The following is a 27,271-nucleotide window of genomic DNA, read 5'->3' as shown; positions in this document are numbered from 1 at the left end:
GATCTCGCGGTCCGGGAGTTCGAGCCCCGCGTCAGGCTCTGGGCTGATGGCTCAGAGCCTGGAGCCTGTTTCCGATTCTGTGTCTCCCTCTCTCTCTGCCCCTCCCCCGTTCATGTTCTGTCTCTCTCTGTCCCAAAAATAAATAAACGTTTAAAAAAAAAAAAATGACCCAGGCTAGGTCTTTGTTCTGCCAGGGTACCCTGCCGGTGGGGAGGGGGGAGAGTGAAAACGATTGTTCTCTTAATAGGATATTCCTGTTAATAGGGCAGTCTGAATAATGGGATCTGTTAATGTTTACTGAACATTGACTAAGCCAAATGAATTGTTAAAGGTGTGCCACCCCTGAACTTAGGAGAAAGGCTACGCCCCACTAACCTTCCGAACCATCTCCTGGGCTGCCAAAACTTCCTCCCTCCGAACAAAAGCCCCTCTTCCCAGGTTCACTTAACAAATGTGTGAGTTCCCCATATGTGCCTCAGCAAGAGTGCTTCCAGCGGTGCAGATGGGGGGGGGGAATGACTGATTGGAGGAGGTCAAGAGAGTTGGAGGGCCCGCCCGTGTGGCAGGAAAAGGCCTTCTCCAGTAGTTTACCTAAAAAGGGCAAGAGAAACGTGACGGCTGTTGGAAGGAGGTGTGCGGCGATGTTTTGTGTCTCTGTCGCAGGGATGCCAGCACACGTGTAGGCCGTTAGGAATGAGAAAGGGCATCATTACAAGGAAGCCTGGGTGGCTCACAGTTGTGCGGAGAAAGGGCATCATTACAGGAGACACGACCAAGCGGGTGAAGCGGGCACGGGACGAGCTTGCGAGGAGCTGGCCTTAAATGAGGATACTTGGATCCCCCGGGTCCCACCGTAAAACACAAGGTTATCAAGAAGATACGATAAGAGGTTAAAGAGAAAATGTAAATTCCCCGGCCGCGGCGCTCAGGGATTAAAAGCAACTCACACCCCCAGCCAACACGTCCCCCGAGAAGACGAACTTTGCGCGTGCGTAGTGCGCGCACGTCGCGTCGACCCGAGGCGCTCTCGCGAGAAGAGCCGTGCAGGCTGGGAAAAATGGCGCCTCCCAGCCCCCGGGAGCCCAAGGCCCAGTCGGCCACTAGCGCGGCCAAACCCGACGGGGAGATGGTGCTTCCGGGCTTCCCGGACGCGGACAGCTTCGTGAAGGTAAGTTTGCTGTGCCTCTGGGGCATCGGGAGCCGCCCGAAGTCGGCCAGAGGTAGGCCCGGATCCAGTCGGCGGCCGCCCAGCCGGCCGCACGCGCGCTGCTGCCGGCCCCGGGTAGGGATCGAGAGGCCGCTGTCCGAGCCGGGCACAGTCTTTCACTTCCCTTCCCGGGCGGTGATCGCACGCGAACACTGAGGGACGCCCCGCTTCCCAGGACCCTCGTTCTCACATTGAGCCCATGCAGCCTCGGGTGTGGAGAGCCGTGTCAGCGTCTTGGGAAGGGCTTCCTTGTCACCCTGATGTCCCCAGCCCTCGGGCCCTCGTCCCCGCCCGGGCCTGAGCCACCTGACCAACTCCCCGGAGGGGCTCGGCTGCTTTACGCCGCATGGGCATCCTCCTCTCCCGCGGCCGGGATGATCCTCCTTTCCTCTTATGCGGTGCAGTCCTGTATAATCCCAGACCCTGGGTTTAATGTCACCTGTAACAGCTGCCACCAACTCAGCCTCCTCTGGGTGCCTTAGAACGTTTACCATTGCCTCCTCGGAGGAACACAGAGAGGGTTCATCTAAATTATTTGTGTAATGCTTTTTAAACATGAACAAACAAAAGTAGGTGTAATTATGCCTCGTGCATAACTCTTACAAATCCACAAAACTAAAATAATTTGTAAATTAGCACCGTGTATTCCCCCAACCTCCACTCAGCTAGGTGGACCATCATTAGCAGATGTCATTATTAATTCATTTGTTTGGCTGGGATAGTTCCTGGACCACTAGCCATGGTCCTGATTGGGTGGCGTTCATGCTCACCAGCTACCATGTGTCCCACCTCCTTTCTCTCCCGCCCCTCCCCCCCCAACTGGAACCATTGGTTACACAACTCACAGTGGTGTCGTTTGGCCTTCATGTTACCAACCATGATTTCTTTATGACAGCACTTCAGGTTTTTTTTCTCATGATCGCACCACAATTAAAATAAAGAACCACTTGGCACTAACTGGAACATAAACACAAGTCCAGTCGTGGGCAATGATGGTTATACTTTGGTCAGTGAAAGGATCTAGAATGTTCTTATGTTTTAGATGCTTGCCTAAATGGAAACATGGAAGTCAATTCCCATAGAAAGTTCATGGACCTGAATTTGAGTGGTAATAATGGTAGCACTTAGGTGCTTACCAAGCACTACCATTTCTGATTTCATTAGCTCATTTAATCCTTACAACAGCTCTATGGGGCTCGCACTTTTATTATGCCTCTTTTTCAGAGGAGAAAACTAAGGTCCAGATAAATTAAACAACTTACCCAAGATCACAGCTGATAGGTAGCAGAGCCAAGATTCCAACCGAGGCCATTTGTTTTTTTAATGTTTGTTTACTTTTGAGAGAGTGAGAGCACAGGGGAGGGGCAGACAGAGAGGGAGACAGAGGATCCGAAGCAGGCTCTGCACTGACAGTAGGGAGCCCGACTGAGGGCTCAAACTCACGAACCATGAGATCATGACCTGATCCTAAGTCGGACGCTTAACCGGCTGAGCCACCCAGGCGTCCCCAAACCCAGGCCATTTTGAATATTAGTCTTGTATGTATTTAATCTTTCTCGCCCACTCTCCCAAGAATGTAAGCTCCAAAACTTGGTTCCTGAGGTAAAATCAGCACTAAATGAATATTTGTTGAATGTGTGAAGATGCATCGTCTAGCACAATGTATTGTATATAGTAAATCTTGAGAAAAATGAGCTTTTTAACGTTTTATTTATTTTTGAGACAGAGAGAGAGCATGAACGGGGGAGGGTCAGAGAGAGAGGGAGACACAGAATCTGAAACAGGCTCCAGGCTCTGAGCCATCAGCCCAGAGCCTGATGCGGGGCTCGAACCCACGGACTGTGAGATCATGAACTGAGCCGAAGTCGGCCACCTAACCGACTGAGCCACCCAGACGCCCCTATTTTAACATTTATTTATTATTGAGAGAGAGAGAGAGACAGAGAGAGAGAGAGACAGAGCATGAGCATGAGAGGGGCAGAGAGAGAGGGAGACACAGAATCCGAAGCAGGCTCCAGGCTCTGAGCTGTCAGCACAGAGCCCGACGCGGAGCTCGAACTCATGGACCGCGAGATCATGACCTGAGCTGAAGTCGGACGCTTAACTGACTGAGCCACCCAGGCGCCCTGAGAAAAATGAGCTTTTGAATGAATGGGGACCCGTGTTTAAAATATGCTTGTTATAATAAATAGATAGATAGATAAAATGCTTGTTTTGGGGTGCGTGGGTGGCTTAGTCAGTTAAGCGTCTGACTCTTGATCTCGGCTCAGGTCATGATCTCACGGTTTATGGGATTGAGCCCCAGAACGGGCTCTGTGCTAACAGTGCAGAGCTTGCTTGGGATTCTCCCTCCCTCCCTCCCTCCCTCCCTCTCTCTCTCTCTCTCTCTCTGTCTCGCTCTGCCCCTCCCCCACTGCTTTGCATGCATGCACACACGCTATCTCTCAAATGCTTTTTTTCTGGTTTCTGACAGTTTGCTCTTGGGTCAGTGGTGGCAGTCACCAAGGCATCTGGGGGCCTACCACAGTTTGGCGATGAGTATGATTTCTACCGAAGTTTTCCTGGTTTCCAGGCATTTTGTGAAACACAGGGAGACAGGCTGCTTCAGTGGTGAGTACTCTATTATTTTATTACAGTGAGAATAATGAATATAAAGAAGACGATAATTTTTCCTAGATTAGTTTGATCTTAATCACATTTTTCTGTGCTATCAAGACTTATAACATATAAAAATGAGACAGTGGGGGCACCTGGGCGGTTTAGTCGGTAAAACATGTGACTCTTGATCTTGGGGTTGTGAATTCCAGCCCCACGTTGGATGTAGAGATTACTTAAAAAAAATAAAACCTTTGGAGCGCCTAGGTGGCTCACTCAGTTAAGTGTCTGACTCTTCGTTTAGACTTAGGTCATGATCTCACTGATCACACGATCGAGCACCGTATTGGGCTCCACATTGACAGCATGGGGTCTGCTTGGGATTCTCTCTCTCCCTCTCTCTCTGCCCCTCCCCTACTCATGCACTCTCTCTCCCTCAAAATAAATAAATAAACTTAAAAAAAAAAATAGGGGCGCCTGGGTGGCTCAGTGGGTTGGGTGTCCGACTTCAGCTCAGATCATGATCTCACAGTTTGAGTTCAAGTCTTGTGTCGGGCTCTGTGTTGACAGCTCACAGCCTGGAGCCTACTTCAATTTTGTGTCTCTCTCTGTCTCTTCTCCTCCCCGACTTGTTCTCTCTCTCTCTCTCTCTCTCTCTCTCAAAAATAAGTAAACATTTAAAAAAAATTTTTTTAGGGGCACTTGGGTGGCTCAGTTAAACATCCAACTCTTGGTTTCAGCTCAGGTCGTAATCTTGCAGTTCATGAGTTCGAGCCCCACATCGGGCTCTACGCTGACAGTGCAGAACCCGCTTGGGATTCTCTCTCTGCCCCTCCCCTGCATGCTCTCTCTGTCTCTCTCAAAATAAATAAATAAACAAAAAAATGTTTTAAATAAAATTTTAAAAAAAATTTTAACATTAAAAAAATAAATTTTTTTAAAGAGTGGATTTTTCTCATCTATTTCATTTTATTATTTTTAATGTTTATTTATTTTGAGGAAGAGTGTGTGCACATGCAGGGGAGGGGCAGATGAGAGAGAGAGAGAGAGGATTTTGAGCAGGTTCCGCACTGCTATGAGCACAGAGCCTGACGTGGGGCTCAATCCTGCAAACCCATGAGACCATGACCTGAGCCAAAACCAAGAGTCAGAGGCTTCACTGACTGAGCCTCCCAGGTGCCCCAATTTTATTTATTTTAGAGAGAGAGTGAGCGGAGGAGAGGGGCAGAGGGAGAGAGAGAGTGAGAGAGAATCATAAGCAGACTCCATGCTCAGAGTGGACCCTGATGCAGGGCTTGATCCCATGACCTGGGATCATGACCTGAGCTGAAATCAAGAGTCAGGTGCTCAACTGACTAAGCCACCCAGGTCCCCCAAGACAATGGATTTTGATTAGGGAAATGTTATTTGGTACCTTTTGAGTTTAACTTTTAAAAAACATATTGACTCTTGCACTATATGTGAATCTTTTTGAATAACATGGGACTTGAAAGCCTAGATCCAAGAGTCTCTCATACAGCTTGCAGGGACGTGAGGATTAGCTTTTTAATAAGAGTATGAGGACAGACAGTACACAAACAGTGTTTTTGTTTAACTGTCATGTGACAGAGTTAGAGAATCTCTTTTAGATTTCATGATAAAGCAATGAATGCGGAGTGTATTATTTACATAGTATGATGCATTCTTTAGAATTTAAAGGAAGCTTTCAGTAATTTGTTCCATCCCTTCAATTGACAGGTGAGGAACGTGAGTCTGAGTGAGATTTAGGGAATTGCCCAAGGCCACACAACTTTGCTATAAGGGTGCAAATACTATTAGTTTGATCACAAAGTATCGGGAACAGTCTAAGCCAAGCCTTTCAAGCTTTCTCTCAGACTGGGAACAAATGAATAAAGGTATACAAACTAACCTTGGTTTTCCTGTTCTTTTAGCATGAGCAGAGTAATGCAATACCACGGGTGTCGAAGCAACATTAAGGACCGAAGTAAAGTGACAGAGTTGGAGGACAAGTTTGATTTGCTGGTCGATACCAACGACGTCATTCTGGAAAGAGTGGTGAGTGTTTCACCCTACTCTTAAGATAATTAACAAATGGGGGCACGTGGCTGGCTTGGTCTCAGGGTCATGAGTTGGAGCTCCATGTTGGGCATAGAGATTACTTAAAAATTAAATCTTTAAAAAAAAAAAAGATAATTAACAAATGAGGAGCTTTTGTATTATTAAAATATGAAAAGAAACCCCAGCATCTGAGGAAATGAAAAGGAAATTTAGCATTTCTTTTTTTTTTTAAGTGTTTATTTATTTTGAGAGAGTGGGGGAGAGAGAGAGAGAGAGAGAGAGGATCCCAAACAGGCTTTACACTCAGCACAGAGTCCAGCGTGGGGCTCGGTCTCACGACCATGAGATCATAACCTGAGTCAAAATCAAGAGTCAGATGCTTAACTAGCTGAGCCACCCAGACGCCCCAGAAATTTAGCATTTCTTGTTCCAATGACATTCCCTTCCTGACAGTTGGCCTTTTTTCCCCAAAGATAACACAGTTGTCTTCAAATAAGTTACTTCAACCTATCACTGCTCAGTGGAGGCCTGTTAAGAAATCCACGTTCCAGGTTTGCAAGTCCTATTTGCGTTGCGAGAGAAGAGGTTTCTGGGTACAGAGCCTAACCAAAATTGAGTCTTTTTTTTTTTTTTTTTTTACTGTTATCTACTATCTGCTAAACAGCCTGATTTGCATGATTAGAAGGAGATGTGGATCATATGATCTGGCTTACTGTCTACTTAGGCCCAATTCTACAGCAGAGTTATTTACAGAAATACACAGAGATCGTCCAAAACAAATTGAACCCTCAACCATGTGACGGCCCTGCAGATATTTAAATCACACACTCCTGTCCTGTGAAGTCATCCCTCTCAGTCTCAGTGCCCACGGGTCCTTCAGCAGTTTCTCATATTTTATGATTTCAAGTCCGGCCATGCTACCGTTTGTCATCTGGATGCCCAGACTGATACCCTACGTCTGCTTCAATGGGGCAGAATGGATCAAAACACCCTCCATTCGCCCTCTGAGTACCATCCTTCCTTATTTAATAGCTACAGTCTAGGGTCTTTTTGATTCTTTTTGTGGGCCAGATCACACTGTTTAATCATGTTTCAATTTTCAGTTCAACTGAGAGCTGTCAGGGGAACGGATCAAGGGTTGGGAGTGGTCAAGTACTGCCCTGTCTTTGAGCAAATAATGTTTTAATTATTTGGGCTGACTTTCTTGTGTGTGTTTATATATGTTCCCACGCATGATTCTTTGAATATATTTCTTTTTTTTTAAGTTTATTTATTTATTTTGAAAGAGAGAGAGAGCAAGTGGGGGAGGGGCAGAGAGACCGGGAGAAAGAGAATTCAAAGCAGGCCCCGCACTGTCAGCACAGAGCCCAGTGCAGGGCTGGAACTCACAAACCGCGAGTCCGTGACCCGTGCTGAAACCGAGAGTCAGACGCTTAACCCACTGATGCAGCCAGGCGCCCCTGAATGTATTTCTTAAGAATGTCAAATAATTAACCTGTTAACCCTGAACTGTTGTCTCTTGCCCCTAGGGTATTTTACTGGATGAAGCTTCAGGTGTGAATAAGAACCAACAGCCGGTCCTCCCTGCAGGATTACAGGTCCCCAAGACAATAGTGTCCAGCTGGAACCGCAAGGTGAGGGAGGCTTTTCAGATGGACTAGAGCTTCTAATGCCAGCTTTACAATAGGGCCCCTGGCCGTGCAAGTCTGCATTTCTGTTCTGATTCATTGGACACAGAACTGGCCACTGCCCAACTTGTTCTCATGGACAGGCACAACCTAATTACCTCTTCTCTCCTTTGCACCCTGCAACCTAATCCACAACATACACTCTCAAATGAATGCTTTTGGAAGGCAGAAATGGGATTTATATTTCTCATCGATGAGTTGCGGCGTTATAAGCTATTTGTATTTGTTATCGTAGGCAGGAGAATATAGCAAAAAAACAAAATCTGAAACTTTCCGGTTGCTTCATGCCAAAAACATCGCCCGGCCTCAGCTTAAATTCCGAGAAAGGATCGACAACTCCAACACACCATTTCTTCCTAAGATCTTCATCAAGCCCAACGCTCAGAAACCCCTCCCTCAGGGTAAGTTGTGCAGGCTCTGCCTAAAGAAAGCGGGAAAAGTCTCTCCCCGCCTCCCTGTCTTGGAAGGAGCCAGCTAACTCCTCCATAACTAGACAAGATGTGAATGTATTCACCCCTTTTGTGATGGCATTTTTGGTTTTGTTTTTAATTTTTCTTTTTGAGAGAGAGACAGAGTGCGAGTGGGGAGGATCAGAGAGGGTAGGAGACACAGAATCCGAAGCAGGCTCCAGGCTCCATGCTGTCAGAACAGAGCCCAGTGTGGGGCTCGAACTCATGAACTGTGAGCCGAAGTTGGATGCTTAACTGACTGAGCCACCCAGACACCCTGGGATGACGTTTTTGTTGCTCCTTGGGTCTCTAGCACTCTCTAAAGAAAGGAGGGAACGCCCACAGGATCGTCCAGAGGACTTGGATGTCCCCCCTGCCCTGGCTGATTTCATCCATCAGCAGAGAACCCAGCAGGTGGAGCAGGACATGTGAGTATTTGCCTGTCGGGACTTTCTGCCGTGAGTGATTATTGCCTTTATGCCACATTCTCACTCGGCTTCACTCTTGTAAAATATATCCGTGTAAACAGAGAATCTGAGGCATGGGTGATTGTTATCACTATCCTAACAGTGGATCTCTTTGGTCAAACCTGCTGGTGTTCACAGAGGGCCTGCACAGGTGACATCTTGGGTAACCGTCACCAGTCCTCAGAGGTAGCACTTGCTCTCACTCCCACCACCCCCACCAAGAGATGCTGACTTCCCACACAACCAGAACTCGAAACCTCCAGTTTTCTTAAAACTGTCCTTCCTCTAGGGGCGCCTGGGTGGCTTAGTCAGTTAAGCGTCCGACTTCGGCTTAGGCCATGATCTCATGGTTTCATGGGTTCGAGCCCTGCGTCGGGCTCTGTGCTGACAGCTCAGAGCCTGGAGCCTGCTTCGGGTTCTGTGTCTCCCTCTCTCTGTGCCCCTCCCCTGCTCATGCCCTGTCTCTCTCTCTCAAAAAAATAAATGTTAAAAAAAAACCTGTCCTTCCTCTCTGACATTCTGCCTTTCTCACCAGGCATGAGATAGGCGCCCGCTAATAAAGTCAGTAGGGAGACGGCATTTTTCACTGGCAGTGTAAGCATCTGCAAAAAACTGCGTAGGGGTGCCTGGGCAGCCCAGTCGATTAAGCATCTGACTATTGATTTTTGCTCATGTCATGATCTCCCAGTTCATGGGTTCAAGCCCCGCACTACACTGACAGCACGGAGCCTGCTTTGGATTCTCTCTCTTTCTCTTCCTCTCTCTCTGCCCCTCCCCTGCTCACATACACACTCTCTGTTTCTCACTCTCTTGAAATAAATAAACTTTTAAAAATTAATTAAAATTTAAAAAAGAATAATTAACTGCTTAAAATAGACAAAGGGACCTTGCCTTCCGTATGAAAGAAAAAGGTGGTGATGACTTTGCTGGTGTTGGTCTTTTTCTCACATATAGCTGGAGTCTGCCCTAGCGGCATGCCCTCGGCCCCAGCTCTGCACCATGAGGCCACAGGCAGGTGCAAAGGAATAAAGGTGATGACTCATGGCCCTGCCCTCAAGGAACTCAGAGATTTAGGGTTTTTATGCAAGTAGATGACAGAAAAACAAAAAATAGAGCCTTTAGCATATGACCAATTGAGATGCCTGCCCCATTCCCTCTCTCTCTCCACAGGTTTGTGTTTTTTCCCCCCAAACCACAAGGAATTCTACATTGCACATTTTTTTATCATCCACAGTGGCAGTCATACAGTGTTTTGAAATAAGAGTTCAGGTTTTTATAAATGAGATTTTTTTTTTTTAAGTTTATTTATTTTGAGACACAGAGAACGCAAGCAGGGGAGGGGCAGAGAGTGGGGAGAGAGAGGGGGAGGGGGAGAGGGCGAGGGAGGGAGAGAAAGGGAAAGAGAGAGGAGAGAGAGAGAATCCCAAGTAGATTCCACACTATCAGTGCAGAGCCCAGTGTGGAGCTCGAACCCATGAACCTTGAGATCATGATCTGAGCCAAAATTAAGAGTTGGACGCTTAACCGACTGAGCCACCCAGGTGCCCCATGAATCAGTAGATTTTTAATTAATCACATTATAAGGGTGAACCAGTATGACATGATCTTTTTTTTTTTTTTTGATGCCCTTGACTTCTCACTGAAATAATGGTGCTTTTTATAGAGAGAAGATATTTTCACAGTGTTCTTTGCTCATTTGTCTTTACAAATTGGCTTAAGCAGTTGTTCTTCCTTGAATCACAAAACTCCTCAACAGGACTTTTCTTTTTGTTTTGTTTATTCAGGTTCGCACATCCTTATCAGTATGAACTAGATCACTTCACTCCACCAGATTCAGTCCTTCAAAAGCCAGAACCCCAGGTTAGCATCCAAACTGAGTTTATGGATGATGGCCAGGTAGCCCAGGAAAAATCCAATCAATGCAATCTTGGCTTTCTTTAAATATCTTTTAAAGTGGAAGGTTGCAACTTTGAGTCATTTCTTGAACTCCTAATTCATTTTGTGCTTTAGCGAAGGATGATTCGTAACGTTCCTCTCTCTTCCTACCTGTGCGTTCATGCTCCAGTTATATAGGCCTGTGGGAGAAACACCCTGCCATTTTGTATCCTCCCTGGACGAACTGGTGGAGCTCAATGAGAAGCTCTTGACTTGTCAGGAGTTTGCGGTAGACTTAGAGGTAAGTTGTGAATGACCTTGAGTGAAATTTTACATCCTCTATGAGTGCACCTACTTGAGGAATATAAAATTAATACCAACAGATCTATTTTTTGGCAAAGACCAATCAGCCTTGTAACTTTTATAGCTGGCCTCCTAAAATCCGTAAAGGAAAGCCTAGCAAAATCATTTTTCCCTGTTCTCCCCTCTTTCCGGGTTTTAGCACCACTCCTACAGGAGCTTCCTGGGGCTGACCTGCCTGATGCAGATCTCCACCCGAACAGAAGACTTCATTGTCGACACCCTGGAGCTCCGAAGTGACATGTACATTCTCAATGAGAGCCTCACAGACCCCGCCATCGTTAAGGTCAGCCAGCCTTTTCCAGCCCTGGCGCATGAGCGCAGGATTTAAGTGCTTTCGTTTTACTGTTTCATTATTTCAACGTAGACCTGGTGACGTGGAGAGAAATCATTGTAATTTCCTGCACTCGGATCCCCCACGCTAAACTGCTTTTGTTTCTAAGCCCCAATTAGAACAGCCTAAGATACAGCTTACAGCTCGTTACCACCCGGGGCGACGGTACATCATGTTAAGGATTCCTGCAGTGAGCCCATGCCATCAGGATCCTGCGGACTTAATGACTATCCTTGAAGCTAGTGGAGCTGTTTTCTCAGAATCACTGGCTGTTAGCAGTTTCAGACTTGAAGAGTGTGCCATTAGGAGTGTAGAAGGCTGTCGGTCCAAATTAAAAGAAGCGTTTAAAACTGAACCCATCTGAATCTGCCTTCTGGCTTCTAATTCCAGAGTTATAATCCCCTAGAGGTAGAGTGTGTTTCGGGGCACAAGTGGCCTCGTGCACATTGTACCCCCTGACTCCGGCTTTGTTTTCAGGTCTTCCACGGTGCTGATTCAGACATAGAATGGCTACAGAAAGACTTCGGGTTGTATGTAGTGAACATGTTCGATACCCATCAGGCAGCACGCCTTCTTAACCTGGGCAGGCACTCGCTGGACCATCTGCTGAAACTCTACTGCAACGTGGAATCCAACAAACAGTTTCAGCTGGCTGATTGGAGGATACGGTCAGTTTGTGCTTAACGAGGAAATGCTGATGGCGCAGGAAGCATGGGTGCCCATCAGCGTCTCGTCCCCGCAGACCTTTGTTCAGACTGTGACGTTAGCCAAACCTTGAGTTGAATGTCGCTGGTCTTTCTTCCAGCTGTTTCCAGCACAGCTGGAAGTTTTAGGGTGACCACGTGGAGTGTGTGTAGGGCTATCACACCATGCTTCTCGGGAATAGAGGTTGGAAGAGGTGTGCCGTGTTCGTGTCTATATCCCTGCCAGTCTCTCGTTTGAAACTCAGATCTCTGCAGTCGGGATGGGTGCGTGTGTGTGTGCATGTGTGTGGTGAATTCCCAGAGGTCTGAAAGAATTCTAAGGTATGTAGGTGATCGCACCTTATAATGAGTATTTACTAGAGTGTAAGATTTTGGTGGAGTCCTGCCACACTTTCCGGGGTTTGGGCTCAGCTCGATCACTGTCAGGTGGCCGGCTTCCTGAGTTTGCAGCTGTTGTTTGCAGCCTCCTCCAATGAGCTTTCCTCCAGTTGTGCACACCAGAACTTCCAAAGAGGATCTAACAAAGCCCAGATAGAAGATGAAAACTGACAAAGCCTGAAAGCCACTACCTGTTATTTAACCCTTGCCATGTGCCAAGCACTGAGCTAAGAGCTTCGGGGATGTTGTGCTGGGTGGTCCCCACAGCAGCCTGTGAGGTGCCGGCCTTCATTTCCCAGGTGAGGAAAGTGAGCCCAGTGACTTGTCCGAGGACAGGTGTTGAGAGCTAAGATTCAAACTCGGGATCCCAGGGTCTCTATTTTCAACCACATCGTTACCTGCTGCCCTTTGTCCCCAACCGTGGAGACAGTGGCTTGTCCTGTTAAGATGTAGGAAATGTCGCTATAACTGGAGTATTGGCTGTGATACTAAAAGGAGCCAAAGTCTTATTAGCATCCTCAGAGCACATAGCTTACATTGCCACACCCGGGGCAGAAACCAGCAAAATTATTGCCTCTGTTGCAATTCTAGACCTCTGCCTGAGGAAATGCTCAACTACGCCCGAGATGACACCCATTACCTGCTTTACATTTATGATAAAATGAGGCTGGAGCTGTGGGAGCGAGGCAACCAGCAGCCCGTGCAGCTGCAGGTGGTGTGGCAGCGGAGCAGGGACATCTGCCTCAAGGTACAGTGTCACCGGTCACGGCCACCCTATCTCGGGCCGGGTCCTCGTGCTTTGCTTTGTTCTTTACACAGAGGAAAAGAGCCAAACGTTTTCAAGACCCCAGGGCACAATTCTGATTCCCATTGATCCTGAATGTTCTGTAATACATTGCAGAAATTCATCAAACCTATCTTCACGGACGAATCCTACCTCGAACTGTATAGGAAGCAGAAGAAGCATCTCAACACACAGCAGCTGACAGCCTTTCAGCTGCTGTTTGCCTGGAGGGATAAAACAGCTCGTAGGGAAGATGAAAGTTACGGGTAAGGGATTAGACGTTCTTTTAATATCTGCTCCTAGACTGAGCAGCTCGGGTAACAAGGAAATAATGGGCTCTTTTCTTTTCACCCTGAAAGTGTGTTACGTTTTCCCCTCCCAGGTTGTAGCCTTTTAATGGGGCTCGCTGGCTGAATTTAACGTGCTACCACTGTGTGTTTTGTTCTAGATACGTCCTGCCAAACCACATGATGCTAAAGATAGCTGAAGAACTGCCCAAGTGAGTCTGAGAACGGATAAATATGTTGACTTTCTCAACAGAGAAATTTTATCCTTCAAAAATCAGCCTCTCTGATAGTTATTACCCCAGTGCTGTTGACTCAGAGAAAATGAGTGCTCTAAGGAAGTTCACGAGTCCAAGGATTCAGAATTTCCTCCCTTGGACTGCCCAGTAGGAACTAAAGCTTCTGAACTGCAGCCGTTTTCAATGGTTACGCCTCAGATCGGATCCGCTGTGAGTCTGAGCCTCCAGTACCCACTCTGAAGGGAGGAAAGTGTCACAGATGCTCTCCTCTGTAATTTGGAATCTTGGGGTTTTGAATGCTTTATGATGTTCATTGAAGCATACACAGAGAATCCAAATTCGTGATCTCTTGTTGACCCCGTTGCAGTGCAACGGCTCGGCAGGGCTGTGGTGCCCCTCTCCAGCTCTCCCTGTTAGCCGGAGGCAGGCTGCAGGGGCCACCTCCTCTAAGCTTGCCGCAGCAGAGAGCACATGCGGAAGCGGCTGGCCCCGACTGCCCCCTGCTAGGAGCTCGTCTCCCTGGTCTTCCCCTCAGCCGTAGCGCTCGGGCTTCCCTGATCACCGTGCTTGTCTGGAAGCCTTGGAGGGCCGTGTCCCGGAGTGATGAGTTTGTCCTTCCTTGTCTTCAGGGAACCCCAGGGCATCATAGCTTGCTGCAACCCTGTTCCACCCCTCGTACGGCAGCAGATCAATGAGATGCACCTCTTGATCCAGCAGGCTCGGGAGATGCCCCTGCTGAAGGTAAGAAGCTTTGCTGCCAAAGGTTCTCAGCTCACCAGGCTCTGTCTGCTGGCACCTGTGGTCTTCTCCATACATGATCTGGTCTCCATGCTAAAGAGAAACCCCAGGAGGGGCGTCTGGGTGGCTCAGGCAGTTCAGCGTCCACCTTCGGCTCAGCTCATGATCTCACAGCCTGTGAGTTCAAGCCCCGTGTCAGGCTCTATGCTGACAGCTCGGAGCTTGGAGCCTGCTTCAGATTCTGTGTCTCCCTCTCTCTCTGCCCCTCCCCCGCTCACACTCTGCCCCCCCAAAATAAATAAAAATTTAAAAAAATTTTTTTTTAACCCCAAGAAAATAATAGGGGCTAGGAAAGCCAGTAGACATGTCTTCTTGATGACAGTGAAAAGCTAAAGCTCATCTTTGTTATTTTATGATCCTGTCTTCAATAAGTCGACAGCAAGTAATGTCTAATGACTGGGCCAGTTAGCTGTTGTTGGGAGGCAGTTAACCTGGTGGAATAAAATGGATTGGGGGGTCACAGCGCCCGGCTGGCTCAGAGGGGCGTGCGACTCTCGATCTCAGGGTTGTGAGTTTGAGCCCCACATTGGGTGTGGCGATTACTTAAATAAATAAACTTAAAAAAAAATGGATTGAGGGTCTCAGTCCAGGGAGCATGTTTTGGAAGCCTGGCAGGGGTCCAAGATGTGAGGTGATCATGTCTTGTGAGTTTGGCGGTCCCAGAAATGGAAGGAAAGGGACACGAACAAGAAGCGCCATCAGAAGAAAGGTCGATGGGAATTAGTAACAGACGATGAAAGCGACTGCCATTTTGTTTGAGCACCGGGCGAAGTACCCCGGCGTGTTCTCAGACTGTGGATCTGGGGATAGTGGAAGTGGAGTCTAGGACAACTCACTCCAAATATAAAGCCTAGGTGACTGGGAAAATAGGAGGGCCTCGCATAGAAATGGGGAATTCAGGAAGAGCTGATTTTTGTGAAGGAGATGCCAAACTTTCGACAAACTCAGGCGAAGGCAGGCTAGCCGGCCGAAAGTCCGGTTACCTGCATCTCCACGCACGTGGCGCCCGGGTGCGGGCACGTGGTGGATGTGTGTGTGTGTGTGCACATGCCTGTGTCGACGCTACAGCATGTTCAGATAGATTTACGTGTCTTGGTTTGTATTGGGGGGGGGCAGTTTTTTTTTTAATCTTTATTTTTGAGAGAGAGAGAGAGAACGTGAACAGAGGAGGGGCAGATTCCCCTCCCCTCCTCTCGAGGGAGACACAGAATCTGAAGCAGGCTCCAGGCTCCGAGCTAGGAGGGGACAATTTTTAACGGTGTTGCCTCAGTAGTAATATTGGTATATGGTAAACCGTATTTGTAATTTTTTTGAAAGATTATTGACCCAGAAAGACTTAAAATCAATTCCTTTAGGATGTGTAAAGATATACACATCTCAGCCCTCGTGTTAAAGTTTCCTTTGTTGGCTCTACAGCTTGTCCAGGGAAAGAGAAACCCTGGTCTCTAGACAAGAATCTCTTTCAAGCTCTTGCAAATCTGCTGCATCGTCCCTTGCTATGAGAAAGGCTTTCATTCTTTCGTTCAACAGATAATTACCGAGTACCAACTGATCATATTGCCAGGCGCTGTAAGGGATGAAGGACAAAAGAAAATCTCTGGGCTCGTGAACGACAGTCTAGTGAAGGGCACAGTCTATGCCAGGGAAACACGTGCAGGCGCCCCACTGGCGTACCTTTCCTCAGATGCTTTTTATTTTTCCTCCTCAGTCTGAAGTGGCAACCGGCGTGAAAAAGACCAGCCCGCTGCCCAGTCCCGAGGTATGGTCCTGCATCTGTCCTCTCTTTCCAGTGGGCGGGTGGGGTGGGGGGGGGACACCAGTCAGAGCCGGTGCAGGACAAACCTCCCTGTCCGAGGCAGGCCCCAGCACGGTAATGAAAAGCTGCTGCACGCTTGCAAGGCTTTCATGAGGCCTGTCGGTTTCTTTCTGATGCAGAGATTGGAGAATGTTCTCTTTGGACCCCACGACTGCTCCCACGCCCCTTCAGATGGCTACCCTGTCGTCGCAAGCGACGGTAACTTAGAGGCCTCTGGAATGTCCTGGAAACTGCCTTGCACGCTGTCCGCTAGGCTTTGACCTTACTGACTTCCATCCCTGTAGGGCCCGTGCCCGTGCAGAAACAGGCAAGCCTCTTCCCTGACCAAAGAGAAGAGGACGCCCCTCCAGAGACCAAATGCCTGATCGCTACCGCTGTCATCACGTTATTTAACGTGAGTAGTGGGACTCGCCGGTAAGGTGATGTAGACCGGCAGGGATTTGTTGGCTTTATCAGACAGGCTGTGTGCCTGGAGCGTCGCATCCACTGTGGACGCTAATGCCACGCTAATGCTAATGTCCCCGGAGGGGACAGGCGTGGAGACAGATCTGCTAAGCAGTCTGTGAGAGATGGGCGGAGGATTGTCTCCTGAGCTCTGTGTGAAGAGATCCTCGAGGAAGGGTTAACACCTTGACGAGAGCGCTAACGCCTGGCGGGGAGGAGGGCGTGGGCCACGGTGATCGGTAAGCAGGACCTTCCCGACAGCCACAGTGGAGGCAGCTCGGCCTGAGTCCCGGAAGGGGCCGGCTGAGCACTCTCGTGAGCGTAATGCGCTGCTCATTGCGCCCCAGCACGCCCCGGTGCCATCCGCGTGTGCTCTGGATGCAAAAGAGGCGGCTTTGAAACCCGTTTCTCTACGCTGGCCGATTAAGGAAAGCGAAGGGCAGGATATGAGGGCACTGGGAAGCGGGGAGATATGTGTTTCCCCTCCCAAAGAGGGGCTGAGTCGTGGTAGGTCGTGACCCCGTCCAGTATGGGACCGAGTGTGGCCAACCTGGGTCAGGCCGTGTTCCCGGAATACGCACTGGGTTGTGACGGAGCCTGTCCCGGTCTGTCCTCCCTAGTGGGTGTTTCTGCCAGTACTGGAATTTCAGGCTGTTTGCAAAGGGAGGATGAACGGTGTGGTTGTTGGTCAAGATAGGTAGATACCAAAATGACCAGGATGAAGGGAAAATACACAGGTAAGACTGAATACTGCCAACAACAGAGGTGGTAGAGGAAAAATTCAGAATTTCTGGAAAGAAAGAGAGGCAAGCGTCTGATCCGTTTGGACAAAGACGAGGATCGAGCTTAGCAGGTGTTCACGTGAGAAACAGCTGGGTGGTTCTGTAGATTCCAGAATCACCCCAGAGCGCGAGGCCGCAGCCAGGAAGGCAAAATGCCGCCTGCGAGACGTAGTGCCTGAGAGTTAACTTTCTCAATCACATAAACTTAGATTGGGTCTGGCTTCAGTAACTCGTGACCAGAGAAATCTGGGCGCTTTAACTGAGTCATCAAGGTGACTCAGCAACTACAAATCCGAGCGTGAACTTGGGGCCGCGTGAACACGGAAGCGCTGTACTTAACAGACCATCGTGTCTCTGTGCCCTGGGTGGCAAGACTGCTACCACAGAGCACGCGGAAGGATAGCATGCATGCTGAACCCGGTTGGAAGCAACACCCTGGTGCAGAATTGTCCTGATTCCCCGCAAAAGTGTGTAATTTTTTTCATTTGTGAGTGTCCGGTTACAACCTCGAGTTCTAGAGCCAGATGGACCTAAGTTTAAAGTCCTCATTGTGCCGCTGTTAGCCGTCAGGGTCTGGAAGACCTAGCCTCTCTGTGCCTCAGTTTCCTCATCTGTAAGATGGGGAGAATAATACCACATACTTTAATAGTCTGTAAGGACACAGTGAGAGTTCATTGGTTTAATAAATAGATGTTAAGTACACCCCACTGTGTGCTATTACAGGCTATTACAGTGCTTTATGCAGACGAGAGCCCTAAAAAATTAGCCAGTATTCTTATTACTGTTACGATTATGCCGTTGCTTGTATCGTATTGCCACAAAATGATGACGGTGATGAGTTGATCGTTTTCTGTTTGTCCCTGCAGGAACCTAGTGCTGAAGAGAGTGGAAAGGGCCCACTAACAGTTGCACAGAAGAAAGCCCAGAACATAATGGAGTCCTTTGAAAATCCATTTAGGATGGTAAGTAAGCGTTGTGCATCTAGTTGAGGGCTGACGGAACAGGCAGAGGTTTCTGCCGCTGTAGGGGCCTTTTGCCTGGAAAAGAGGCCGACAGCCCAGGAAAGAGGGAGCCCCTGAATCCAGTGTGTCCGTTGTCCCTGGTGTCCAGGTTGGGATGGAGTCGGGATCTTCTCAGATGAAACCGGCAAGGATACCTCGCTCAAATGCCAGTGAGCTATGGCTCGGCTGATGCTCTGAACGAGGCCTCCCATGCTGACACCAACCGAAACCCCCCATCCAGTTCCTGACCGCCTTTAACACGACTGTTTCCGTCCCTCCAGTTTCTGCCTTCTTTGGAACGCCGCGCTCACGTTTCTCAGGCAGCGAAGTTTGATCCGTCATCAAAAATCTATGAAGTAAGTGGACTCACCATCCTTTCCAAGAGTGACTTTCTAGGAAAAGGAGACTTCTTAATTTTCTGAACTAGCCCTTGTCTTAAGCCCAGCTTGAACCTCCTGAATAGAGAAAACGCTTTATATATAAATACATATAAGCATAGTTTCTAGAGAGAGGGGCAAGAACTTTATTCTAACTTTCAGAAGCATTTGGGAACCTTTTAAGAAAGAGGCTTTCGGGTTTTTTTTTAATTTTTGTTTTTGTTTTTGTTTTTTAATTTGAGACAGAGAGACAGAGCGTGAGCAGGGGAGGGGCAGAGAGAGAGGGAGACACAGAGTCTGAAGCAGGCTCCAGGCTCTGAGCCATCAGCACAGAGCCCAACGCAGGGCTTGAACTCACGGACGGTGAGATCATGACCTGAGCCGAAGTCGGACGCTTAACCGACTGAGCCACCCAGGTGCCCTGAGGCTTTTGGTTTTAATTGAAGTTTAATTTATATGTCACAAAGTGCACAGATGTTAGGTGTACAGCTTGATGCCTTTTTTCCTTTTTTTTTTTTTTTTAATTTACATCCAAGTTAGTCAGCATATAGTACAACTATTTCAGGGTAGATTCCTCAATGCCCCTGACCCATTTAGCCCATCCCCCCCCCCCACCCCCTCCAGTAACCCTCTGTTTGTTCTCCATATTTAAGAATCTCTTCTGTTTTGTCCCCTTCCCTGTTTTTATATTATTTTTGCTTCCCTTCCCTTATGTTCATCTGTTTTGTCTCTTAAAGTCCTCATATGAGTGAAGTCATATGATATTTGTCTTTCTCTGACTAATTTCACTTAGCATAATACCCTCCAGTTCCATCCACATAGCTGCAAATGGCAAGATGTCATTCTTTCTGATTGCCGAGTAATACTCCATTGTATATATATACCACATCTTCTTTATCCATTCATCCGTCGATGGACATTTGGGCTCTTTCCATCCTTTGGCTATTGTCGACAGCACTGCTATAAACATGGGGGTGCATGTGTCCCTTCGAAAGAGCACACCTGTATCCCTTGGATAAATACCTAGTAGTGCAATTGCTGGGTCATAGGGTAGTTTGATTTTTAATTTTTTGAGGAACCTCCATACTGTTTCCCAGAGTGGCTGCACCAGTTTGCATTCCCACCAACAAGGCAAAAGAGATCCTCTCTCTCTGCATCCTCGCCAACATCTGTTGTTGCCTGAGTTGTTAACGTTAGCCATCTTGACAGGGGTGAGGTGGTATCTCACTGTGGCTTTGATATGTGTTTCCCTGATGATGAGTGAAGTTGAGCATTTTTTCATGTGTCGGTTGGCCATCTGGATGTCTTCTTTGGAGAAGTGTCTATTAATATCTTTTGCCCATTTCTTCACTGGATTATTTGGTTTTTGGGTGTTGAGTTTGATAAGTTCTTTGTGGATCAGCTTGATGCATTTTATATATGAATATTACTTTAAGGCTCTTATAGATGACAGCTTAAATTTTAAAACACTCTGTTTTCTGTTGTTTAGTTTGTTTTTAATAGCATAATGAGGAATAAGGAAATACCTTCCCTGGAGCCCCAAGAGATGTTCCTGGGAGCCAGTGTTGTTAATTGTCTGTTAAAAGCCTTCTTCCTTCCTGCAGGAAGTTCCTGCTCCAGTCAGATGGACAGCCTGGCTCCGTCTGCCTCCCGCTCTTCCGTTAGGCACCAAGGGTCAGGCCAGAAACCTGACAGGCCCCTGCCCTGTCGCTGGTGGTTAGCCTCCTGCCTTTAGAAATGGGGAGTCAGGTGGATCTTATGCCTTCTCCCCCTCTTCCCCCACCAGTTGTGGCCCATTCGGCAACTGTATGTCCCTTACCGTGCTTCTGTCTAATGTCCGCGAGATGCGACCCGCAGGCAAATGTTCATACAGAAGCAAACGGCCCTGAGAAGTCCTGCCTTGAATCCCAGCTCCACCATTTGCTAACCGTGTGCCCTCAGACGAGTTATTTAGCTTCTCTGAACCTATTTCCCATCTCAAAGTGGGGGTGATGATAATGCCTTTGTCCCCGGGATTATTAGAAGGGATTGAATGAGACAACGGACGGGAAAGCATCTGGCTCAGTGCCTGCAATACAGTTGCCCTTTGTCCTTCTTGATAAAGATTTTATAAATAAAATGGATTTTTTTGTGTGTGTGTCATCAGATTTGGAACTTCTGACTTAGAACGTGTGTAGTTGTTAGGTTAGCATGTCCGGTATCACCCCATTAAAAAAATACAGCGTTCCTAGGTGGCTGAGTTTCGGAGCGTTTTTGTCTTGTTTGTTTTCATTGTAGATCAGCAACCATTGGAAGCTGGCGAGCCAGGTGCAGGTACGCAAAGAATCTAAAGAAATTGCCAAGGAGAAGGCAGCGGAGCAAACAGGTAGTGCTCACTTCCTTGTAAGTCAGCCCGTCAGTGTGTCTGTCAAAGAACAGGCCTTGGACATCATTCTGTTTATTCAACAAAGTGCCCATATGGCAGCAAACAGAACGGCACGGCCCCTGCCTGCGGGGCTTGCCTTTTCCTGGGGGACAGTGGACAGCCTACCGTGAACGTTTGTCCTTTCAGATGGCCAGAGACACTTCCGCGGGGAGAGGGGTAGGAGGTGCTTGGGGGCGGGCACGGGGGAGTGGTGGCTGCTTCCGTGTGGCGTTTGGTGAAGGCAGTCTAATCAATGTGACACTGAGCAAAGACAGGCTGCTTCCAGGGGAAGCCCCACAAGTCGAAGGCCCCGAGGCGGTCGCTTGTCGGGCGCGCACAGAGAGAGGCCGGGAAGCCAGCGCGGCTGAGGGGAGGAGAGCAGGAAGGGCTGGCGTGAGGACACGGCTTATACTCCCAGCGGACTGGGAAGCTCTGGAGGGTCTGAGCGGAGCAGTGACCTGCACTGATCTTCAGGGGCCACGGAGGGCCCAGTGGAGAGGGCAGGAGTGGGAGCCCAGGTAGGAGACAGGGTGGTAACCCAGATGAGGGGACGAGCGGCTGGAAGCCGACGTTTCCGGTGGTGACACTGACAGCACTTCATGACGAGTCGGGTGAGGCACGTGAGAGGAGGAAGGGAGCCGTGGACGCCAGAAGGTTTGGGCCTGAGTGATTAGAAAGACGAGGGTGGCCAGCAGCAGAGTAAGAGTGCACAGGACGCCGATTTGGGTTTCGTTCTGGTCCTCGATGTGCCGTGGTTGAGGTCCATCCGAAACGTCCTCAGGGAGGAGTCACGTAGGTGGTGGACGTCTGGCTTGGGCTCTCAGGAGAGGGGCAGGTGGGCCGTCAGATTGAGAGTATGGGGAGAGCAGCCGGGCCTGAGCCTCAAGGCAGCCGTTCTTCCGAGCCTGGGGGAGAGGGGCCGGTGCGGGAGGCTGGGGAGCAGGGAGGGCGCCCTGGCTGTGGTGGCCCCGGCAGCCGGGGCAGCCGGATGAGGAAGGAGGCTTGGCTGCCGGAGGCAGCAGCTCCACAGACAGTGCTCTCTCTTGCAGCCGCCCGGGACCAGGCCAGGGAAGAGTACAAAGCAACAGCGGAACAGGCCGTGTCCGTCCGACAGCAGGCTGCCGTACGTGCCGGCCCTTCTCTTTCTTTTAGGAAACCTGATGCCCCTGGTTGTGGCCAGGATTTTCCTCGAATGGCAGGAGGGCTTGTCCTGTGGTTCAAATTAAATGCTATGTCTTCCCCGTCCATTTTGGCTTGTCAAGTTAGCGCCTGCCTTATTTCCCCTCGAAAAAGTTTATACCGTAATTCCTCTTAGATGATTTCCTCTGTTGAATTTACGCTCAACAGACCGTACCCCTGACTCTAGTAGTAGATAAGGTGCTGAAGCTTCTAACAGCCAAGCCTGTTTACCGTCCTGCTCTGCCCTAGTATGTATTTCGTTCTCCACCCCGCCAGAGCCCTCCAGAGCGCATAGCCCATCTTTCCTCAGTGACCCACCGTCATTCTCCAGCGAGGGATTTGTTCCAGGCCCTAGCCCTGCCCAGACTCACGGCCCGCACTCCCCTTCCAGTTTCCAGCACAGCGGCAGAGTCCCTAGTGGGACCGTCCGTCTTCTCACCCACCCCCGGCTTCCTTCCCTCTACAGCTAGAAAGCGCCGCCAAGAAGAGAGAGCGAACGACAAGTGGCCCGAGGACCACAGAGCAGAAACAAGAGAAGAAACGACTCAAAACTTCTAAGAAGCCAAAAGACCCAGATCTGCCAGAAAAAGATTTTACCCCTTACGACTACAGCAAGTCAGATTTCAAGGCTTTTGCTGGTGAGGCCGGGACTGGTGCCCTTTAAGGAATGTCTGGCCGCCTTAGGGGGGAGGAACTGTAGCGCGAAGAAGGCGTGCCCTAGGCACCGGCTAAGCCCGAGAGGGACAAGGCAGCGGTGCCCTAGGAGCCTGCAGCACCCGGACAGAAAGCGCCGCCCTCCCGTGCTGGGCCTTACTTGCCGGGGCCTCTCTGGCAGCTGAGCGAGATGGCACGCGTGGTTTTTCCTCACTGTAGCTTGTGCCCAGAAACACATTTTCTCAGACACACAAACATGGTAAGGAGTTTACTGAAGAAACCTGACGCCCGTGAGGTGCTCTGCGGTTCCTTGGCCCGTCAGAGTCCGTGTACGTTGGAGGGGCTGCAGGCGGCGTTCCTGACTCTAGAGCAGCCTCTTTGGCACCACGTCCCTTTGAAGAGAGAGAAGGTAGCGCAGGATTGTCACCTCAGAGCCCAAGTTCCCGACAGTGGCATCTGACCAGCACGCAGACTAGAACGGGTCTCCTCAGTGGAAAAAGAGCCAGTGCTGTAGCCTGAGAATAGATCTGTGAGAAACGAGTGTTCGGGCTGTCCTTCTGTACTGGGAGCGTGACACGTGGAAATGTGTCAGCCATCGGCCCACCTCGTAAAGGGGTCAGCAGGCTGACAGCCCCACCCTTCCTGAACACCGGGCACCCACCCAGGAGTCCGCCCGTTGGGTGTACTAACTCCTGTACGTGATCACTGGCGTCTTTCTTCTCTTACCTTCCAGGAAACAGCAAATCGAAACCTTCTTCTCAGTTTGATCCAAATAAGCAGATGCCATCTGGCAAGGTAAGACATGTATTTGACACCGAAAACTAGTAAGATTGTATATGTCAGCTATATTTTGATTGAAAATTAAAAAACAAAACACAAGATACAGCTAATAAAAAAAAAGAAAAAAGGAAAGACAGGGCACCTGGGTGGCTCAGTCGGTTAAGCATGCGACTCTTGACTTCGGCTCAGGTCGTGATCCCAGGGTCGTGGGATTGAGCCCCGCGTCAGGCTCTGCATTGAGCGTGGAGCCTGCTTAAGATTCCCTCCCTCTCTTTCTGCCTGCCTCCCTCTGCCCCTCTCCCCCACTTACACACACTCTCTCTAAAATAAAAAAATTTTTACATGAAAAATAGAAATCTGCTTGAGAATTCTCACATGCTCGTGGTGCTTTTTTTTTTTTTTTTCCTCTTCCACTGCTGGGAAGAGGGCCCAGCTAGGAATCATCAGTCATCTTCCTTTGCATATCTTTGCCCTCACCTCATCCCTTCCCAAGTCCGGACAATACCCGTCAGCTCTTCCAGCAATAAAAAGAAAAAGAAAAAAAAAAACAGCTTTTTTTAAAGAGGCCGTAAAGGCTGGCATGCGGTTTGCTACCATGGGAATCACAGCCGCAGGCCACAGACACTCCTTTCTGTGCCGGCACAAGCCTGCATTCGCCCCCGTGGGTGTTGGTGCCAGTCGGAGCCAAAAGTGGCCGAAAACTTGCACGCGGAGGCTGAGGCCCGTGTGGAGCCCTCCTGTCCCTTTAGTAGCTCATCCGGATGGCCTTTTCTTCAGAGCACCCAGAAACGTCCAGTGGAGAGAAAACCAGCGGCGCTGGTGTCTCGGGAGGGCCTTCTGAGCTGTTTCCTGTGTCTCCTGCAGTCAGGTTATCACTCAGCCGAAGTGATTTTTTTTTTCTTTTTATCTTTTCAGAAATGTGCCATACCCAAAAAACTTAAACAGTCGGTGGGAAACAAAAGCATGTCCTTTCCAAGCGGAAAGCCAGACAGGTATGTGGCCAAGGCCGGCGTGGCCCCGCAAACCCAGCAGTGGCTCAGAGGTCTCAGCTGGAAAGACCCAGAGAGCCTCACTGGAGCAGATCCCTCCCGGTCACTCTAGGAAAGCCGAGCTGGGAGGAGGGGAAGGGACTGCCGAGTGCTGTTACTGTGTCCCAGACTCAGATTCCTGTCACTCACCACCTATCGCCACGCAGCTGCCTCGGGGTCACCTCCGAGCAGATAGGCTTGGAATTTTCCTAGATCAGCCCAATTCTGAGGAATGGGGGGGAAAAAATCAGTGAAGTAAATGTGGGTTGTCATTTAAGAAAATTTTAGTTAAGAACCTGAAACGCATATCCTCAGGACAGACCCTGAAACCAGAGGACTCACCCCTGGGGGGTGGCCTGATGAGGGAATCTGCCTTTAGATCTTAGCCAGCACAGCCACCCTCGTTGGGCCCCAGGGCACTGCCCCAGCCCGCTCTGGTCTGCCAGGGTCGGGGGGCACCCTACTGCCAAGCTCAGTTGTCCAGGACCACCGCCCCCCCCCCCCCAACAAACCAGGCTCCCCCGGTTGTGCATTAAGGTTTGCAAGGTTTTATGAACAGCTGAGAGCAGCTCTCCAGCCAAACTGGAAGAAGTAACTCTTGTTTTCATATTGTCTCCGCAGAGGTCTCAGGCACAGCTGGCCAAAGAGATAGCGCTGGAAGAGACCCCTGGAATTCCCCAGCGGACCGGAAGCACCAGACGGTGGTGCTGGTTTTGTACAGACTCATTTTTAAACCATTAAAAATAATTCTTACTGGAAGAAAGCGGGTTCCTGACTTTTCCTTTGCTGCCACCACAGTTCCAGCAGGAGAGGACAGATCCCACCCTGTTCAGATCACCGTCTCCGGCTGTCTGTGGGTAAGCGTGCCCTTGAGGACACTGTGATTTCTGGAGAAGTCCAGAATCATTCCTGAGAGAGAACACAGGAGAATCCCCTATGACTCAGAAAAGGGCAGCACCCACAAAACACAGAGCACCCTGTTCATGGAGCATTGACTCTCCATTTTAAGAGCGTTCCATGAGCCGTGCTCCCTCCTTCACATGCCTTCCAGTCATGCCAGTGAAAGCCAAATGGTAAAGACCCCATGGGGCCGGGGTGGGGGGTGGGGAGGGTGAGGGGGCGGGGTGGAGCAGGGGTGGGGGGCGGCTGGTACAGCTTTAGAGCCAACTGTGGCCTCTAGAGGGCCCGGTCTCTTCCCTGTACCTGTCTCCCCCCCCCCTTTTTTTTTTTTTTTAACTTCCCCAATTAAAAAAGTAATAGCATGTTCACTGTAGGAAATGAGGAAAAGAGAACAATTATATCATCTGTAACCCTACCACACAGAGATAAGCTTTCACGCTTTGGTAGAAAGGCTTTCTGCTATGTGTGTGTTCATTTCCAAACTTGGATTTATGCTTCTGCAGTTTTTCACCTTTAAAGTTTCTATCTTTTCTCATTCCAAAATTCATTCTAGTTAAGCACCATTATTGAACATGTATATTTGCATTTTTATGTTCTTCTTAATAATGGAGCATTGAACTTCTTCAGAATTCCATTTGATTTTAATATCGAGATGGGATATTAAGCCAAGAAGGCACAAAATATACCATCATTTTTGTTTTCACAACTACTTAAAGAACATATTTTCATAGAAATTCTTCCCAGAGATCATCGAGAGGGCTGGCTGTGTGCGACCCCCCTGAGGGGCCGTGAAGCCAAAGCAGGCGCACTGCCAGGGAGCAGCCAGTCAGGCAGAACAGCGAAGAACAGCCCAGGCCCAAAACGGGCTGATGTTTGGCCTAGTCAGGACTGGAACGGTCGCAGCCAACAGAAAAGCCAAACTGTCGGTGGCTTAGCAAAGCAGATGTTTTTTTCCTCTCTCCTCAGTCCTAGTTAGTCCAGAGCTAGTGGGACAACTTTGCAGTCCTCCCTCTGGCACTTAAGTGTGGCGCTGCCATTCTCAACAGGAACGTAGGGCTTCCACCGCATGGGTTACGGGGACCTGCCATGGCTCCATCCATCACATCTGCATTCCATTCAGCTGGAAGGAGTGGGAGATGCACACCCACCTCCCTTTACGTGGAAGTTGCCCGTTTCCACTTCCCATTGGCCGGCCTATAGTCACATGCCACAGCAAGGGCTACTGGGAAAGTCATTTCCGTGCCCACGTGCCCCTAAAAGTCCAGGATTCTGATGCAGTTTGGAGAGAATGGACAGTGAGGCACAATAAGCAGTCTCCCCCCAAATCTCAGAGTCCCTGCGATTAAAAAATGGACAGATGGGAATTTTTAAGAGTGAGCAATCATTTTCTACTGAGGATGGCCCGAGGAGACTTCGTGAAAGGCACATTTGGGTTGGACCTGGAAGAGGAAGGGAGAAAGTCCAGAGAACCTTGTAATACAAAGAAACCCAGGCTCCACCCCACAGCTGCCAACCAGGCTGGAGCTGCGGCCTCGGGAGCCGGGCTCGGCAAACTCTCCGGGTGATTGTCACAGTGGCCTAAGTCAGAGGACCACCATGGTAAGCGGGGCGGTGGGCCCCAGGCCTCGCTTAGCGGGCCGCAGTGGGCTTCCCGCACGCAGGCCAAGGGGGAAATGAGAACAACAA

General features: G+C 49.3%; 1 protein-coding gene across 1 annotated transcript; it reads left to right on the top strand.

The window, feature by feature from the left end:
- The first annotated feature begins 686 nt into the window (after positions 1–686).
- Positions 687–25,448, top strand: EXOSC10 (exosome component 10). The gene is made up of 25 exons (XM_027060426.2): positions 687–1,168; positions 3,681–3,817; positions 5,734–5,857; positions 7,390–7,494; positions 7,784–7,949; positions 8,311–8,425; positions 10,249–10,324; positions 10,530–10,640; positions 10,842–10,985; positions 11,511–11,701; positions 12,707–12,863; positions 13,017–13,165; positions 13,348–13,398; positions 14,052–14,163; positions 15,929–15,979; positions 16,156–16,234; positions 16,321–16,430; positions 18,129–18,224; positions 18,545–18,619; positions 20,918–21,005; positions 22,094–22,167; positions 22,690–22,861; positions 23,611–23,672; positions 24,573–24,649; positions 25,307–25,448. The coding sequence occupies exons 1-25, from the start codon at positions 1,058–1,060 to the stop codon at positions 25,335–25,337; spliced, it is 2,664 nt and encodes an 887-aa protein (XP_026916227.1). The 5' UTR covers positions 687–1,057; the 3' UTR covers positions 25,338–25,448.
- The last annotated feature ends 1,823 nt before the right edge of the window (positions 25,449–27,271 follow it).

This window comes from Acinonyx jubatus, chromosome C1, assembly GCF_027475565.1.
Source record: "Acinonyx jubatus isolate Ajub_Pintada_27869175 chromosome C1, VMU_Ajub_asm_v1.0, whole genome shotgun sequence".
Taxonomy (NCBI): Eukaryota; Metazoa; Chordata; class Mammalia; order Carnivora; family Felidae; genus Acinonyx; species Acinonyx jubatus.
The sequence above is the reverse complement of the archived record's forward strand: the minus strand, read 5'-3'. Positions and strand labels throughout refer to the sequence as shown.